This window comes from Mixophyes fleayi, chromosome 11 (assembly GCF_038048845.1).
Source record: "Mixophyes fleayi isolate aMixFle1 chromosome 11, aMixFle1.hap1, whole genome shotgun sequence".
Taxonomy (NCBI): domain Eukaryota; kingdom Metazoa; phylum Chordata; class Amphibia; order Anura; family Limnodynastidae; genus Mixophyes; species Mixophyes fleayi.
The window spans coordinates 62,583,283-62,603,734 of record NC_134412.1 but is presented as its reverse complement, the minus strand read 5'-3'; the positions used below and the strand labels follow the sequence as shown (position 1 = coordinate 62,603,734).

Genomic DNA, 20,452 nt, shown 5'->3' with positions numbered 1-20,452 from the left:
GACAGTGTGAATAAAGTTCTTTCCCCCTCCCCTCCCCTCCCAGCATGCATCGCTCCGCCTCCTGTGTGAAGGCGAGGAGCAGCCATAGGACAGAGAAGAGAAGTGAAGAGAAGAGAAGAGAAGTGAAGAAAAGAAAAGAGGTTTGAAGAGCCCCCCTGCATCTACAGACCAGGTAAATAAAATGTAATCATTTATTTATTTATTTATTTATTGGGAGGGGAGGGGGGGGGGCGGCGGCGGGGCAGGAAGGGGGGGGGGTGTTGAAATTTTGCCTAGGGCGCCAAAAACCCTAGCACCGGCCCTGTATGTCTGGATAATAAAAAGGCCTCACTGATGTCTCTGTTGCCAGCACATTATAATGGATTAAATAATCCACGTGTATAAATTGTCTCAATTCTAATAAAAAAAAAGACAGTCAAGACGCAAAGGCTGTGACTGTCCGGGAAGATCTTCTAATGATAGAAACAGCCGAAACACATCTACATTTGGGGATAACCTCATACAAGTGACCTTTGTCTGTGCTAAAACTACTAATGCAGACTGAACTATCATGATTCGGTACTTATAATTATGACACAGTAACCTTTACACCCAGTCAGGCCTGGAGGAAGCTCTGTGGGTGCCCTAGGTGGCGTTCCACATTCCGAGGCAGCATAAACACCCCCACTGATTCTTAATTTGGCAGACGGGGGGGCAGCATCTTCTGCTTCCTTCAGTCCAGGAGTGTGGAGCAGTGACATCCCAGCCCAGCGCCACTTCCCCAGTCCATCACTGACATTATGAACCTTCTGGCTGCTTCTCTGCCGTGTTATCCCCCACTGTTCTGTGTGAAGCCAGAGCGGAGACATTAAGAACACCGGATGAGTGATATGATGTCACTCACTCAGTGTTTTACGCCTAGCTATTGGCGCTCTAGGTGACCGCCTAGGTTCACCTAGCGACGTTACTCACGACACATATAATTCTCTGTACTTACCTACTATTTCTATCAGATGACATAGCACCACACCGTCTCGTAGGTCCAGACGTAGGTCTTGTACTGGAATAACCCCGGCCTTCTTTTTTAATTGGGAATTCACCCAGGCAACATAAGCCTGTAGCTGTTGCTGTAATACAAACAATACAATTTTATAAGGAAATATATGACATGATATATGCACAAAACAAACATATTAAGTGTACATAATCCTATGTAAATATTATAAACTAGGTGGTAATAAAAAGATTTACATCAAAACACTTGGAAATTATACATTTTTACAGCTACTAGGGTTTTTGCTTTTTCCTTACCAACTATAAAGGAATAAATGTGCAAAATGTAGCACTGAATCCTTGGACCGGTTTGATAAACGATATGCGGACAGTTTGAGCATCTCTTCTTAAGAGAAACAACATTTATCTATGAAATCTACCAAATATCATGAGATTATACTGTTACCAGTATTTCATAAAAAATAGTTAGAATTAATGCCAAGTGGTTCTTAACATAACGTGCAAATTAAGTATGAAGATATAAATTAGCAACTAAAGCTATTTTAAAGAATTTGCTGTCATCGTGTACCAATGCTGTCTCGTTAACATAATTTACATTGTATCATGGATAGATTACACATTTAGGTTAGCTTACTAGATGTAAGAAAAATATGTTACATTATGTCAAATCAATATCCCCTTCTTAATGCTTAAATAATGTGAGGTTTGTTAAAAACCACAAGGACATATCACTGAAAATAGCAGTCAGAGAACTCTAACGATTGTCCTGACAGGACAAATCCCTGCTTTTTGCTAGATCAGATCCGCTGTGTAGATGAACTCTATATAATCTTGGATGCTGAGTCAGTTGGATATAATACATTCCCAGCCACATGGCAATGAATGCCCTAACAGAATAACAGGAAGCCACAATCAGCCCCAAACAGATTACTTGTCTTTGTACTTCACATACAGGCTCGGTCAGTGCCACTGGTGACTTACTCTGAGCTATACATACACAGATGAGCTTTAATATGACTGCTTGCTTTAATAAGTTCCTTTACTTATATTTATCTTTATCGTACTTGAAATAAAAATAAGGTTTTTAGCTTACTCTCTTTTATAGAGAATAAGCTAAAAACCTGAAGGTGCAAATTCAAGTCTAACTTCCAGCCTTCTGATTGGTTAACCTCCACCATGTTCATCAAATGTGCAATATCCTTACCATGGCAATTCCTAAGCAGTGTGTAAGTAGGCCTTTGTATGTTCGTATCGGTCATTAGAATTTATGGGTAACCATGGAAAACTGTAAAAGTAGGTAGAAGGGACTTACATGTGACCTATATTTTAAGTGCACATGGTACAAATGGGCTCTATTTATATTTGTTTCTTTCTTACTCGATAAACTTTATCAGTGACGTTATTTTAGCATTGGTTTGTCATAACAAAGAGAATCATGTGACATCTGTCATAGTGTCGAAAGGAGATGGATATTGGTACTATTATTATCATAGATTTGTAAGGTGCCACAGTGTTCCGGAGCTCCATACAGTAGGGACAAAAATACATACATAAAACAGAGACATATAAGTTAGACAAAATAAATGCAGACATGAAAACAAAGGGTATGAAGGACCCTGCTCATTAGAGAGCTTACATTCTAAGTGGAAGAGGGCACAGCTGAAACAAGAGGACCGAGTGTAGATCAGAGTAGAGATTGGGACACTTGTGAGGGTGCATTAGTGTTTGTGGTATCATCCGGGGAGAAGGAAAGCTCTAAATAAAGAGATGGTTTTTCAGAGAGCGTCTAAAGATTTCAAGGCTGTGGGAAAGGCTGATTAGGCATGGTAGGAATATAGGAAACTGAGTAAAGAACACACTAATGATAGACTCATTGTGATATAAAAAAACGTATGGCACTTTGGGCTGTTGGTCCAGACCACTTTTATTATTATCCTTTATTTGTTAGGCGCCACAAGAGTTCCGCAGCGCCGTACAATGCACAGACGATAGACAGTACAGGGTAAAACATTACTGAGCAGTAAACAAAAATACCAACAATTCAGCAGCTCCAAGCAGGCTAGTGCAGAAAAGACGGAGCAGAAGAGTAGGTAAGGACACAGGAGGGAAGAGGGCCCTGCTCAAATGAGCTTACATCCTAAGGGAGGGTGAACAAAACTCAGGTACAAAAGGGGCCAGTTGATGTAAAGGAGAGAAGAGGGGACGGGAGGAGGGAGGGGAGAGCAGGTTAGGTGGAAGGGTGGTAGGCTTTGAGGAACAGGTGGGTTTTTAGTGCCCGTTTGAAGGAGCTTAGAGTGGGAGAGAGACGGACGGAGCGAGGGAGGTCATTCCAGTGAAGGGGGGCTGCCCGGGAGAAGTCTTGGATTCTGGAGTGGGAAGAGGTAATCAGACAGGAGGAGAGGCGACGGTCATTGGTCGAGCGCAGGGAGCGGGCAGGAGTGTGAATGGAGAGGAGGTTGGAGATGTAGGGGGCAGTAGACTGGGAGAGTGCCTTGTATGTGGTGGTCAGAAGTTTGAAGATGATTCTGTAGGGGATGGGGAGCCAGTGTAGGGTAAGGCAGAGAGGGGAAGCGGAGGAGGAGCAGCTAGAGAGGAAGATGAGTCTGGCAGCCGCGTTCAGAATAGAGCGGAGGGGGGCGAGGCGGGAGAGGGGGAGGCTGGTGAGGAGGAGGTTGCAGTAGTCGAGGCATGAGCTAATGAGAGCGTGGATGATAGTTTTGGTGGCATCCTGAGAGAAAAAAGGCCGGATGCGGGCAATGTTGCGAAGTTGAAAGCGACAGGCTTGGGCAAGGGATTGAATATGGGGGGTAAAGGAGAGAGGAGTCGAAGGTAACACCCAGGCAGCGAAGTTGGGTGACAGAGGAGATGGAGGTGTTGTTGACAGTGATAGAGAGGTCATAGTGGAAGGGGAGCCTGGGGGGAGGAAAGACAATTATTTCAGTTTTAGAGATGTTAATTTTAAGAAAGCGCGAAGACATCCAGGAGGAGATGGCCGAGAGGCAGTCGGAAACACGAGAGAGAAGGGAGGGGGGAGAGATCGGACGAGGAGATGTAGAGTTGGATGTCGTCAGCATAAAGGTGATACTGAAGACCGAAGGAGGAGATGAGAGCACCAAGGGAGGAGGTATAGAGCGAAAAAAGAAGAGGGCCGAGAACAGAGGGCCGAGAACACTTGGCACACTCCTGGTGTATAAGCTTGAAACAAGGCAGACAAATGCGGTCATAGAGCACAATTCAATGCATTCAGACAATGGAGTAGGCAAAGAAATTAAGAATTTTGTTAACAATTTTATCTTGATGGATATTTTAAACTATTTATGTTGTTTATTAAACTGTCTTTCATATTTTACACCTGAGTTTGACTCTTACATTAGATTCAGAGTGCCTTGAATTATATTCTATGGTAACATTTGTTGTGTGCCTTGCATCTAATCGCTACACCAGGACTATTGATTAACTATATTTGGTATCTATTGCACATATTATACAGCCACATACAACATTTATGAATTAGAAGGCCTCCATTCTATATTTTATTATATGACTTCTTTTCTGCTCTTCTTTATTCAACATTATTCATACTATGAATTGTATTCTTCAGCAGCTGCTTAATTCTTTCCAGAAAATAGTGCTCACATGTCTTCATCTAGTCCAGTGTTGGCTAACCTGTGACACTCCAGGTGTTCTGAAACTACAAGTCCCAGCATGCTTTGCCAATCCGTTTCAATGTGCTTAACTATCATTAAAAATGTGTAACTTTGTGAACCCATATCCCGCCACCCTCTTCGTTTTTGTATCCCCTCCATCTACCCCCCCCCCCACATTCTTTTGCAAAAATAAAAACTCAATAAATACATATTTTTAAAAAAAATCATAACTTTTATGCCAGTGGCTAATTAGTTTAAAGCTTTTTTTATTTGTTAGATGACAACGTACTTTAAATATCCAAACTGTTAATCAAGTACACAGCAGCCACTGTGCAAGACAGACATGTAAGGGTTAATCCTCGGTCACCCAGCAGCCCCTGCTTCATTACATATAGGGGTGCCTTAGCTTATTGACTACCCCACACTCACATTCAGGAGAGCCTGGCAGCTGGCTACACCAGCAGTAATACCTGCCACTCACCACCTGGACATGGTCAGAGCACTCGCTACACAAGCCATAATTATACAATAAGATGTTCTACAAGGCTGCATGTATACAAGCCGATTTAGACAATAGCATTTGTTACAGTCCATATTTTTTATTATTGGCCAACTGCACAGAAACACTTCTTCCTTATTCTGTTTACTAAATGCAATTTACATGAACTATTGTTATTATCATGGCTCCATAAGTTATTATTTCCTGACAGTGAAGATTTAAGATGCAATAAAATACATACTATAACCAGGTTTAGTGAAGACAGGGATGGCAGGACATTAAAGGTCAAATCGAGGGGTAAAACGCCCTATGGCCGTTTTCACTGACAAGGGTTTTGATTGGTTCGCCCTATACATCAATCAAGTCATTACTGCCGCTGATGACTGAATACAGCATTGCTCCAATGATGAATGGTTTTAAAATATTTAATTTTATTTATTTTTATTAGTGGGACTGACAGCCAATATCTGGGCTTTCACATCCACTGGGCATGTGCGAGACGGGTAGCTGGTTCACGCATTGGCATATCCTCTGAGACTGGCACAGTGAAGATAACCAGTATCAGTATGGCTCTGCTGCCCTGGCAATATTTTGTTGATAAATAGTGATGAGAAATCATACGTAACATTGCATTTTGGTAAATAGGGGCCTAAAGTCTACGTAGCCAGTCCCACACATGAGTGAGGCACCCGTCTTCCTAGAGGTGATTTTAAAAGTTGTCAAAGGTGTTATTCTCCACAGAAAGCCTTGTTAATCTACAAGCCACTATATTTATATATCTGATGAGTAAAACAGTACTTATCCACAGACAAATGTTACATAGTGTTAACAATATGCCAAATTAACTCAACAGTGGAAAGATTGTGACATGGTTTTACAGGTACATAAATCAATCAGGTTTTTTTTAACATTATTATACCTTCACCACTCACTACTACACAATGGCAAGGTGGTGTGTAAACCCTGTTCCTGAACCAGGAAGATATATTATACTTGCAAATGGCAGCAGTCACGGCATGACCGTAGTGACAGCCATCAAGCATATGCTAACACTAACAAATAGGCTCTGCTGACAGTGCAGCTGACTGTTTACATGTGTCCCAGCTCTGAGGGAAGAATAGTCCATCTGTGTCTCTTACACACTGCAGACACTGTTTACAGGGCTTTCATTAACCAGGCCTCCTCTCCAGGCATTGGCTGGATTTCAGAAATTGAGCTGCCATGCAGCAATTACTGAAGATAACATTTATCAGGCGAAGTGCAAATCAATGTGTGCAGGATGCAGACCTTCCAATTAACCCCTTTGTACAGTAGCGGTCGGGGAATACCAATTCACCCTGGCAGATGGTGTAGCTCAGCATTAAGAGAAACTGCCTGACACAGAGATGTGCTTGAGCCCCCCACTGGAATTCCAGCACCTTATGATGTTGGACTCATCACTTGGCCTGTTTGTGTTTGGATACCAAATACATAGACTGTACGATTGGTAGGGCAGCGATTTCTGGACCTGACTTATTCTGCATGTGCAATGATAAATAATGTATGCGCTATATGGGCCTGAGTCATTAAAGAAACGTATCTGACGATTATGGGCCTCATTTAGAGTCGGACGCAATGTCCGTTTCAGGTGCATTGTGCGCATTTCCACTGACGCGCATGCGCAGTAAGCATCAGTTCCATCTGCTTTTCAGACGCAGAGTACACTTGCGATAGTTTGCGTCTCAGTACGAGGGAAAGGGCGGAACACAGAGTTATGTAGGCGTGACCGTGAATAATTTAGATACTATGGGCGTCTACCCTCAAAAACAACCCTAGACAGAACAAGACGCAGACCGAATACACGTCAAAAAGACTGAAAAAGTGTGTCGGAATTAGGTGGCGCAAGTAGTTAGCAAGTTGCGGGAACTGGTTGCAGCTCAGTAGGGTATTACGAGTGGGATGCAACTGGGGTTGCATGCCACTCGTAATACCCTACCAAGTTGTGGCACACTCCCACTCCTGCATGAACGTCTTAGACGCACATTGCGGCCAACTTTAAATGAGGCCCTTTGTGTGTATAGTCTGCAAAATCACTCTGTGCATGCTCAGAACTGGACGATACGCAACAGAACGCAGCCACGTTCAAGTCCTCTTCAAGCACAAACGACACTTACTAGAGCCTACGATTTCGGGGAGGGAACCAGGTGGGAAGGGGTAGATGCAAGTAGGTAATGTATAGTAAGGGTGTCCCTGTGCAGCCACATCCAAGTCAGACTCGGGCGCACACAGAAGTACGCTGGTTTACTGCCGTACCTCTTGCACCAGCTAGAGGTCTAGTCTAAGTGCTGACTCCTAGTTATGTCAGTCACATATATCCATGCTATACCATGTGTTTTCAATCAGGAACAACTGTTAAACTGTCTGTTATATATGGTAGACATTAAGTACACCATAATAAATGTTTTTCAAGAAAAAAAAACACATTTTTTTTAAATTTCCATGTATAATCAGAAATTACTATATTATTGACAGGTAACATTAATTGAATATATATTATTTTCTATGTGTTCTTTTGAGATTTTATATTCCATATAGGTATTGTACGTGTCCTGCAGTGTCTGGTCTAGTAGAGCAGAGTAAACCTACACCCGTAGTCATCACCACACGTATCTTGAGATCCGTTCTTTGTCAGACTTCGGGGTATGCAGAGCCGAGTTATATGCAGTCTAAAACAATTGCATGTTGCGCTCAGTATTGTGCCTTAATGGCTCTACGGGGGGAATTCTATCCCCCCTGGAGTAACGCAGCGGTAAACCTATTAACGTCAATATGGTAACTTTTATCCAGGTTCACAACTAGTGTAAAGTCAGAAAATGACCCTCAGATTATAAGCATAAATATGTTTAACCATATCAACCATGTCTGCTGTTTTTTCTCACAACTTTTTTACATTTATTATTTCAGGAAAGATATTAATGATCTTAAATCTTACCTAACATATATCCAGGTAATATTGGAGAACAATAAGCCCCATCCCTGTCCATACAAAACATGCCCCCATCCATGCACACCTGCCCGTACTTTGTAAGTAACATATTCTGGTATTATCTGGTATTGTCAGAGACTCAGTAGAGAAAAGAGCTAAATTCTGCATCTTTAAGGAATCACAAGAGGATTCAACTCTTCTCTCACAGCTATAACCAATCCTCATTGCACTGGACAGATTGTACTGGGCTGATGACTGAGGTACCGAGCTGTGCACCTAGATTTGCTCACTTGTGCCTATACTAATGCAAAAGTGCATAGATTGTGGAGCAAGATGACAGCATTTGTGGAGGAAAAGAAGTATGCATTGGTCGATGAGAAAAGTTAGGTGGAGTCAGACGTTCCTTTTTAAGTATGCAGTTGGTGCACCACTGTGCTTAGTTTTACAGAGCAGTGCAAAATGAGATTTTAGTTTGTGGAGCAATATTATTGAGAGGTGTTCTATGCTGTGTGGAAGAGCAATTTCCACTCTGAAAAAAGACTCTTAGCTTAGGGGGTAAATGTATCAAGCTGAGAGTTTTCCGGTGGGTTTGAAAAGTGGAGATGTTGCCTATAGCAACCAATCAGATTCTAGCTGTCTTTTTGTAGAATGTTCTAAATAAATGATAGCTAGAATATGATTGGTTTTTCAAAGCCACCGGAAAACTCTCAGCTTGATACATTTACCCCATGTTGTGCATTCCAGATCCACGTTGGTGGCGAAGCATATGTCTAGGCACAGTTATCAAATGTAATAAAAACATAGAAAAGTGCCATATACAATAAGGGCACCCCCACAGACCACTTACTATCATGACTAATTTAAACCATATATGAGGTTAAACTCAACACTATTTTTGTAAACCCAAGTCATTTTACACAGCGTATCCAGGGCACAATGTGAGTCTCTTGCAGATCTGAGTGCCACTGATGCCAACTATTTAATCCTGTGGGCCATATCAGATTCACCAATCACATGACTGTGCCTCAGAGAGAAAGCCGATGAACTCATCTGTCCTCATTGTTAAAGGCATTTTCTATTTAAAAACATTGTTTTACACTTTATATGTCTCTAAAGTATATGTATTACCATATATGGAATGGTTAATGTCTCGCTTTATTTGTTTTCCAAACTGAACTCAGATCCAAAGACATTCCCAAGGGAACAGCCTGTCGGTCTACAAAAGGGACTCTGCATACAAACTGCCCTGTGGTGTCTTACCATGGAAACTGGCATGGCTTCAGCCAGCAATCCATGCAGCTCAATAAGCTTGAAGCACCTAACCCAAGGACATACTAGGGGTAATAATGAATGAGAGTACAAACACTATTGTATTCCATTAATAAGCTCACTTACTGAAGCCATGCACTGACAGCATGTATTTGGTTCTGAAAGGGCAATTATAATATGTATAAATTGCCTGTTAAGTAGCAGTAAAGGCATGGTCAATGCTTTCCATTATTTTCCTGCATTTTGCCCAATGGTAGAAGGTCAGATATATAGTTCTCAGAGAGTGTAAATAAGACATATTCAAACACAAAAAGAAGAAACAGACAGAACAGCACATTCAGGATGGACACAGCACATTCATTACCCATACCAAATCCACTCTGGATACACAGACAGCACAGGATAATACACTATAGACCAGGTTTGGCTAATCTGTGGCACTCCAGGTGTTGTGAAACTACAAGTCCCAGCATACCCTTCCAGCAATAAGCTACTATATACTGGCAAAGCATGCTGGGACTTGTAGTTTCACAACACCTGGAGTGCCACAAGTTAGCCAAGGCTGCTATAGACCAACGGTTCTCAATCAGATGGCCAAGGGCTTGAGGCAGGGGCCACAGGATGGGCAGATGAACACTCTACACTGCCAATGACAGCAGCATTCTGAAGTAAGCTTGGTTAGTCCTAGTTGGTTGTGTATTTGACAATAAGCAACAAAACTTCACTACCTCACACAAATTATAGGCAATGGAATGTATGGAGGACATAAGGTTGGGATGTGGATGGGGAAGAGAATATGGAAGAAGAGTGTATGGAAGAGGGAGAGCTGAGCAATGCATGAAGAAGCTGTGCTAGGAATTGCATAGGGGAGAATAAAAGGTGAGTGTATATGTCACAAATAAATACATAAATATATTGTAAAAGTGTCTATATAAATAAATATTTTGCAATGAAATATATATGCTTAAGTGCCTAACTAGCTGTTTTTAGTCCCATGGCTGTAAGAAATAAAAAGGAATACAAAAAGTTAGAGAAAAAAAGTTTTAGACATTTTTTCCCTTCAAATCTCTTAGAAAGAAAATTTGGAAGTGTATATGATGCATATTACTAGACTACTAGTAAAAAAATTATATGTAAATACTCACAATGACCGTTAAATGCCTTGTAAAAAGACATGTCATTTGTTTTTAAAAGCACTTATGACTCATTTTCTAATATAGTGATCTAGAGAACAATCAAGGACACATATTGTGACTGTATGCAAACGCTACCATAGACACCCAGTGGCCAACTTGTCATGCAAAATAGAAGAAATCTTGCTTCTCATTACAATAAAGCATATCCTAATTCTCTTAAAGGGCTCACCGTGTATGTTTCCGTAAACCTTACATCAACCTTAGAATTCTAAACCTTTGCATGCAAATAAAAACATGGAGACTTGTATAAGTTATTAAAAAATTGCCAGAACTTTTATTATGATTTTAATTTTAACTAGACCTATGGTGGCGGAGAAAGGGCACTGCGAAACAACTCTCAAGCTGATTAAACTATCACGAGTGGACTGGCGCAAACCGCCGTACGTCCACAACCACGGTGAACAAATCCCAACATAACTTTGCACTGAGTTGGCATCAGAGTGACTGCCGCTTTAAAACTCACGCTGCCCTCCCTCACCGAGTCGGACAGGGACCCTCCTCACCGAAGGACCAAAAAGGGAGTTACTGGTGCCTCAACGGGGGGCAGTGACCTACGACAACTACCTGTGCGCCCACAAATCAGCCGCTGAACGCAGTGCCTTCCTACCGCAACCTAACCGAAAATACTACACAAAGGAGTGGGTGGGTGGGATCTGGTGCTGTGGAATGAGGCAGAACAGGAAGTACAGCCTACTATATCAATCAAGGTCCCTCCCACTGGAGCACACATTGGTCGGGTCAAACCTATGTTAACCCCTTCAGGTAAGTGTTCAGCTTACTACAAACCCTGTCGCCCTTTAAGTGCATTCGTCCTATTCAGCCTCACTTGTCATTATGTGAAATAATTGAGCTCTAGGTCACTGAGCTTTTTGTATTTTTATCTTTTTGCAGAGTAGAAATTGCTGTGCGCTCTTCTACACAGTATATACTGAGGGTGATCAATAAGTTACTGATATAGAAGCTTATTTATTAAGCCATACACCATGCGGGGGGTGGAAAAGGCTTTATCTGCATGGTTTGGGTATTTTTAAGTATCACCTCTATCTAACAAAAGCTTAACGCTAGATAAATCATAGATTTCTCCTACATTAGCCTAAGTTTCACATTAAACTGCGGTACCCATAGTTTTCAATAGGAACTATGGTCTGGGCCAATTTACAAAGATTCAAAAAGCCTAGCTTACCGGAGCTTGACCCTGATGGCTAATGCCATCTGAAGAGGTCGTTAGCCATTCTACGCTATGGGGAGAGAATCACAGGATCCCTCTCCTATTCATAATATAAATTTGTCCATTTTATCCCAGGTATGCAAAAACATTTGACGTTGCAGCCTGTAAAACATATATGAATCACCTACCAGTATGCAACATGATTATTACTCCACAGTGACTTCAAGGATACATTCTTCAGAATGTATTATCATATTCCTTTGTTTCGGTCTGTCCAACAGTCCTGTGGGTGTGACTGCAGGCAACCCTTCACTCTATAATATCACACTCACCAAAATGCCATAACATCATACCTCCCAAAAATGTATTTAGGCAAAATTAGGCCAAAATAAGACCAGGCCCCGACCTGCACACCCAATTCAGTCAAAACTGCCCAACCACACCTACTTCTGATTATGCCACACCCACTTCTCGTTAAGCTCCACCTTTTTCAGAGTCTGCTAAACGTGACTGTCCAGCTGATACAAGTACTTGTTTTGTATTTGATCACCCAAAATAAAGAATTCTATAAAAAAAAATGTATTAGTAAAGAATAAAACCTACACAAAACTAACTGGAGTATTAAACAAAATGTACAGCGATAAGGTTTTGCTTGGTATAACGTAATACAAATTAGGAATATATTAAACACAATTTAGGGTGATATTGGGGACACACAATAAAGGGATATGTGATACAAAACAATAAAAAAAAACAGCTTTAAGTTTACTGAAGTATATTATTACTACTTAAAAAACTGAGAACCCCTGGACATCCTTTTATGAAGCAGAACCGCCCCTATCTACCGTTTGACATTCATTCACTAATTTTAACTTATTATCTATTTGCTTAATTTTGATTGGAGACGACTGACTAAATACGCCATTCTCTTGCTCTAGCTACCATAGACAAACTCTCTCATCCTCAAATTTTTTTTTTTTTTTATTCTTATTATTTATTTATTTTTTTTCTCCCTCATCAGATACCTCCCTCCTCTTCCCCCCAAACCCCCTGTATGTCTACCCTCACCTACAAACTATTTCTCTCTGTATTCAATACACCAAATTTACATCTAGATTTTACACCACTTCATTTGTTATATGCCTGCAAATGTTGTCAACATGTTATCCTCATGTATTTATGTTCTTCTCCATTCATACAACTCTTGGCTGATATTATATATGTAAAATCCTGTTTAAATAAAAAATAAAAAACTTTGTTTCAAAAAAAAAAAAAAAAAAAACTGAGATAATGTCACTACTAAATGTTAACAATATAAGCAACAACCAAATGAACAAATCTGAATAGAACACACAACCCTAAATTATGTTATTCTGGTTAAATACAATTTTTCATTGTCAAATTTGCAATTTTATTGTGAATTATTTGGGAGCCACATATGGGTGGGGTACGATTTTCTGATACTTATAATCACGACAGATTGTATCTCAACAAAACAATTCCGATTAAAACAATGCCGGTAACATGGAAATGCCGACTTACCATCAAAAAGACACAGTAAATTTCGGACACGTCTCCTATATATTCCGACTGCACTAAATGCCGGCAGTTGTAATCTACGTCACTTAGCATGGCGGCAGGCGACAGTGTGCATTCCGGATGTAATGCGGCAATGACAGGACCCGCCGAGTGTATAATCTAGGAAGGCTTTATCCTAATTGTAATTGTAACCCGAACCCTAACCCTTAAAGTAGATTATACACGCGGCGGGTGTGTTGTGATTATAAGTATCGTTAACACATACTTGCCAACATTTCTTTTTCTTTTTCCGGGAGATGACGGCTGGGACGTGGGCGTGCAGGGGGCGGGGCGGCGAAATCACGTCATTTTGGCCCCGCCCCCGTGACGGAATGACGCAAATCGCGTCATTTTACAGCGGGGGCGGAGCTAAACGCCGCGATTCCGGGTGAATCGCGGCGTTTAAACTGAATTTTTCCCACGTCCTATCAGGGAGATTGCCACACTCGTCCGGGAGACTCTCGCAAAATGCGGGAGTCTCCCGGACAATCCGGGAGAGTTGGCAAGTATGCGTTAACATGACTACCACTGTCCAGAAATAGTATCTGTTTATATAATCACCATTAAACCCTGTACGATGTGTCTCATTGATATACTGTAGTAAGTACTGCTGTCCATGACAGGGATGTGGGACATCTAAGAGGATACAGAATACATGTATGAGGGTCATGTATGTGTGTATCAGCCATGATGAGTCTGTCATTCTCCGAAATGCAGAGATAATACCGTGTGCTCTCAGATCACTCATCCTGGATACAAATAGCTGCTCTATTTGCCTTCCCAGACAGGGTCTGTTTTCACAGTGGAATACGTTGGTTTAGACATGGAGCAATTCAGTCAACCAGAAGACAAGCTTTGTTAAAGTCACAATGCACCCAATGAAGATGCAACTATTGCTCATAAATGCTTAAACACTATAGGTTCCAGCTTCCGCTCATCTGTGCACTCCATAAGATCTATGCAGCCAGGTAAACCAGGTGTCTGTGTGTTATATGGTCAGGGCTGAATATGGTCAAAGAAAATAGTTCATGATCATTTCTTTTTTTCTTGCTTGTTTTTTTTATGTTTTTTTTTTAACCTACGTTAGCAGCCACCATCAAAGACTGTTACAGGCATGTATTATAAGTAAAAAGTAGGACATAAAATCATAGTTTGGTTATTTAATTCCAATGTTGTAAAATAAATTAGTTTGTCAAAACATTTAATCTGGATAACAACATTTAACGTATTTTAGCAATGGAAGAAATCTATAAATTCCTTTCAAAGATTTGTAGCAGGAATAGTGAGTAATGGCCTCTAGCGCTGTGCGGTACACCTCTTCTGTATATAGTAGTGTAATGGTCACAAGAGACACAAGTAGGTCTTAGGCTTTAGCACTCGCTTTCCCATAGAAATGAAAGTAGTCATCAGTACTCAGTTGCCTCCAGGTCTTGCGTGCGTAGCTATACAATGATCTATAGGACTAACTAGTGACCTGGGTTCAAGCAACGTATTTCAAAGGTCAGTCCATCAGCTTCTATGCTCATTCCCTCCAGGACTTGTGCATGAACCAGATTGATTTATACGAGTGATGCTGTGTGTTTCCCTTGCCCTATGGCTATCCACTGCTGCTAATCAGTATTTATACCACGGCATTACTCCCCTGCACATAAGTTTCCTGCAAGGCCAGTATACCACTGACAGCTAGTACAAGTCCTGGGGTCTACCAAGTCCAGAGTTTGATGAAAGCAACCTGACCTTTGAAAGGTATAACTGATTATTGCCTGATTTACGTTGCGTGGAGCAGAAAGACTCCGCTCACCTGTCACAGACATGCAGGACAGACGGTTAGCTCTGTTTGGCGCTGTAGTAGTGCTCTATTAAGAGCACACGTGATGTGATAATGCATGCGTGCATGTAACATGATGACTCGGGCCGCTATGGTCATAAAGCCTTTCGCCCCCCTGCAGCACTGCCTGATTATTATATATTCTGGGAAATGCCGGCAATGAGTTTATACTTTCAAAGATAAACTGTATGCATACAAATACCAATGTAATTGTAATAAATGTGACACAACATAAAGACAGTTCCAATGTCCCCTCACTCTCACGACTTGCGATATAATAAATAAAGACTTGAGTAGGGCAGCACGGTGGCTTAGTGGCTAGCACTTCTGCCTCACAGCCCTGGGGTTAAGAGTTTGATTCCTGATCGTGGCCTTATGTATGTGGAGTTTGTATGTTCTTCCTGTGTTTGCGTGGGTTTCCTCAGGGTGCTCCGGTTTCCTCCCACACTCCAAAAACATACTAGTAGGTTAATTGGCTGCTATCAAATTGAGCCTGGTTTGTGTGTGTGTATATGTTAGGGAATTTAGACTGTAAGCTCTAATGGGGCAGGGTGATGTGAGCGAGTTAATGATTCTATCCACATTGCACACTTAGATGTGGGCCTGAGTAGGTGGATTATGTGTGGAAGAGACACATGGGCACATTTGTGCATAAGTAAATGTGCTGCATGTTCCCACCCTTGGAGAGAAAAGGACTTTTTTATTATGCAGCCACCTGGACAAATCGCTACTTATAGTGGGCGGTTTTGAAAGCCTCGTATTTTCATGAAAAAGCATTGTAAAGCTTTTGAAGGCCCCATCTGACACGTACCATTCACCTGTCACATGTGACTTATTTAGCTGTCAGTGATCACATCTGACAGAGAAAATGCATTTCCCTTTGAATGGTTAAGTGTCAACATTTAAACACATGGCTTTCCAAAACAACCATTCACACTATCCTTAATGCTTTCCAAAAAAATCAGCTTGATAAGTGCTGGTTAATCATCAAACCCAGGCAACAAAGCATAATATATCATACATAGGGCCCCCATGTGTTCTGGTTTTCCCAAAATTGTCCCCTTATTTCACCCAAAATTGTTAACTGAAAATTCTTATTTTCCCTTAATTTATTTCAGACAACTGATGCACCCAAATTACTGAGAAAAGTAGAAAAGGATGCTATTACTGTTTTACCTTATCTGGGGCCACAAACGGTGTAATTTAAGGCCTTAGCAAACTTCAGGTTTCATGGGTATCCCAGTTTTTCTATTTCCAAATTATGTAAGCTGCAATCATATATACCGGTTATTAAAAACCCAGCCTGAACCACTATGTAATGGATAATGTTCAGCAATCCATACTATTCAATTTAATAGTATATATAGTACAATGGAGTCTATGGAAGTTCTCAAGAAACTCAGGGGCGCATCTGATGCATCCAATAAGCACAATTTGCACATCAGGACCAGGTCATATCATATGCCTGCTGAGTATGATCTATATGCTCTAAACAATAAGGGATTATATAAACCTTGTGGATGGATTCCAATGAATGATCGCCCTATCAGAACATAGAACATTAAACTGCAAACAAAGAACTGTTAAAAAGGCTGCATCAATTCTTATAACTGAAAAGCATCAAAAGGATTAATCAGACAAAGCTTAATAAATGCACCTAAGTATAGTGACAGCCCAAGGAAGGGGGGGGGGGGGTGTTCAAATTTTCATTTTTTTTCTTTGAATACAATTACTAAAAAACCATGAAGGACTCAGAATAAAGTGTCCATTTAATATAACAGACAGAGAAATTAAATCACTTACTTTGCAATTAGACAGAATATTAATGTTATCATTGCCGAGACTTGTTAATTAGCACAAAGAAAGACAAGGGGTGTGTAAATTGTAATAAGGGTGGAGGAAGGGAGAGATAGAGAAGGAAAGGGAGAGAGGGAGAGGGACAGAAATAGAGAGAGAGACCATATAGGGATAGATTATATATGGTGTCCAGGAGAGCAGCAGTGGAAGTGGTGTCCAGCACCAGATATATATCGGCTCAGGCATGTATACTAGCCTCCAGAGAGAGATTGTACTGTAGAATGAGGGGTGGTGCAGGCGAGGGCCCTGTTCAAACTGTAAGGGTCCCAAGATTTCTGATGGGGGACTAGAAGGTGAACACTACAATGCTCATTAAAAACACACACGAAGGGCTTGGTTCATTAATGAACGAAAGTCCCTTTACATGCAGTATTTTGCATAGGATTTCTCTGCTCATGCTTAGAAATGTACTATATGCCAGTGATCACAAGTGCATGCAATTCATGTTGGAACGCAAAAGGACACTTCTGACTGCCAACAATTTAAAGGGCAGAACGGGGCAGGTAAGGAGTATGCATGTAGGCAATGTACAGTAAGGGAGCGACAAGGTCGAGCATACGCACATCCGTCCGATTCAAGCTCTGGGCATCTCTCAGGTACATGATTATCTGCAGTATCACATGCACCAGCTACAGGGCCGGTGTAAGTGCTGAGTGACAGTCGTGTATGGTTGTCAGAACATGTGTTTGCTATCAGGAGCAACTGTAAAAATGCATTTTATGTACAGTAAACGTTCTGATAAATGAATTTTATATATATATATAGTTTTTTCCTTATTTCATATATATATATATATATATATATATATATGGAAAAAACAACTTTTCTTAACAATGTATTTTTATCAATGATATGGGCCTGATTCATCAAGGCACGCACTCTAAGCGCAACCTGCGCTCAGTATTACAGACACGTATTTAGGCCTTGCGTGCTCCTGAATTCATCAAGTCACGGATCTTCCTGAATTCAGGTGCAGGGCTGCTCTGTTCAGATTATCAGCACTAGGCTGGCAGCACCAGGGTTAATATCATTAGAAGGGGGACCCCCACGCACTTTTTTTACACTGTATAGGGCCAGTGGGTCTGCAGCATCCTGCATAGTAGGGCTGTTAATATTTAATTCTGAGCAGGTTGATCCTCCATAGAGGATCATAGTTAACATTGTCCTGTTTATTAGGGGTTTTATTGACAAGCTGGATCCTGTGGATTATTTGGGCTTCAAGAAAAAAGAAAATAAGAATTTTTTCATTTACATTTGGAACATATTTTGTTTGTTTTTTTTGTTTTTATGGAAACAATTACAGGACCTTGGATGTAATTTTTTTGGAACACCTTCAGGACCTGGGAATATTATGTTTTTGTTATGGGCTCATGCATTATGGATTAAAAGCTTACAAGATTGGATCCATTACAGATAAAGGCATCAGATGGTATTATTTTTTTTATTACACTAATGTGGTTTAAAAGAGGGGTTTGATTTATTTAAATTTTTCTTTGTGGGACTACATGGCGCAGCAGGCCCTGGGTGTCGGGGCACTTGTGATTCTCCAAGCGCTAGCAGGCCCTGGCTGCCATAGGTATGCTGGTGCTTGTAGTTCTACAAGTACTAGCATGTCCAAACTGTTAATGGCAGCCCGGGCTGGCTGGGATTTGTAGCTCCACAAAGTAAAATAGTGTTTTAAACTTTTTTTTTTCTTTTTTTCACACTTTATTACCCCACAGGGGTGCGAGAACAGCCCTAGTGCTTTCAGCACGGGGCTGGGTGTCCCTAGAGGGGGGGCCCGCACATTTTATTTTGTGGAACCACTCCCTAGGGAATTCAGTCCTGTGCTGAACAGCCTGGGGCTAAGTGTCATTATGGCAGTGGGACCCCCCTGCTTCGTGGTCTCCTGCTATAATGCCAACAGCCCCGGCTGGCTTGCCCAGTGTTGGTGTTTCTAAAATCGGGGATGGGGGCTTTGCGATTACCAGCACTATGCTGGCAGCACAAGGGTTAATATCTTTAGGAAGGGGTGACTCCACACATTTTTAAAATCTATCTTTTCACACAGCATAGGGTCAGCGGGTCGGGCGGCTGTAATGCCACCTGACCCGCAGGCTGCACTTAGACAAGCCCAAGAGCTAGTGCAAGAGATACAGGAGAAAAACAAGTTACTTTCACGGCTGTAGAGCTGGATACGGCCGTGGCTGCGTGCACGCGAGTTGGCATGCCCCTACTGTATTTTTACTACGGCAATACGCTACTTCCCCGCCCAGATCCCTCCCAGATGTAGTAGGCTGTAGTAAGAGTCATCATTATCATCTATTTATTTATATAGCGCCACTGATTCCGCAGTGCTGTACAGAGAACTCACTCACATCAGTCCCTGCCCCATTGGAGCTTACAGTCTAAATTCCCTAACACACACACACAGACAGAGAGAGGGACTAGGATCAATTTAATAACAGCCAATTAACCTACCAGTATGTGTTTGGAGTGTGGGAGGAAACCTGAGCACCCGGAGGAAACCCACGCAAACACGGGAAAAACATACAAACTCCAGACAGATAAGGCCATGGTCGGGAATCAAACTCATGACCCCAGTGCTGTGAGGCAGAAGTGCTAACCACTAAGCCACCGTCCTGCCCAACGCATGGAACAGGCCTGCATTCACGTTCATATCTGCCGGTTCTGTGATTTTGTGCTTGATACACTTAAAATCAGCAGATACGTGCCTTGACGAATCAGGCCCTATATTATTACGAGGTGTTAATGTAATTAATAACTTTTCTTTTTCTGTGCATTCTGATGGGACTTTATATTGCACATATACATTGTGTGTATCCTGCAGTGTATTGTGTCTGTTTGCCTACGGCAAGAGCCCAATAGGCAGAGCTTGCTTACACCCTTATACAACTGAAAACGTACTTGAGATCCGCTTGTACTTCAATACAGGCGTGCATGAGTGCAATTTCTGCCCGATTAAAAGAAAAGGCAAATTGAGTTCACTTTGCATTCCTTGATGAATCAGGCCCAAAGTATATCTGTATAGGGGCATACGCACCTTATTAAATGCATACTAAGGGCTAGATTTACTAAACTGCGGGTTTGAAAAAGTGGAGATGTTGCCTATAGCTAGAATCTAGCTGTCATTTATTTAGTGCATTCTACAAAATGACAGCTAGAATCTGATTGGTTGCTATAGGCAACATCTCTAGTTTTTCAAACCCGCAGTTTAGTAAATATACCCCTAAACCTATGAAATGGTAGCTCCAGTATACCAGCTGCTTCACTGGCCCCAGTGGCATACGTGCATGAGGGAACTCTTATGTATGGTAATGAACTTGGGGTGAGAATCTTTCTGCCTACTGCAAAGGACTTTAGTTACAGGGTTTATGTTTATTTTAAAACATATCCAGGCAGGTGCCGTGGGCTTGTGGAACATAAGCCCCTGATAACAATGCACCACATTC

At 41.5% G+C, this 20,452-nt stretch overlaps 1 protein-coding gene across 4 annotated transcripts in view; it reads right to left on the bottom strand.

The window, feature by feature from the left end:
• The window catches only part of DIXDC1 (DIX domain containing 1), a 122,319-nt gene that overhangs the window by 71,656 nt on the left and 30,211 nt on the right, over window positions 1-20,452 (bottom strand). For 3 of the 4 annotated variants that reach the window (XM_075190989.1, XM_075190988.1, XM_075190990.1), the window contains one exon: window positions 977-1,106. In XM_075190989.1, coding sequence (XP_075047090.1) covers window positions 977-1,106 — 130 coding nt within the window. Of the gene's footprint in view, window positions 1-976; window positions 1,107-20,452 lie in introns of those variants that run through there. The other variant, XM_075190991.1, reaches the window with a different exon arrangement.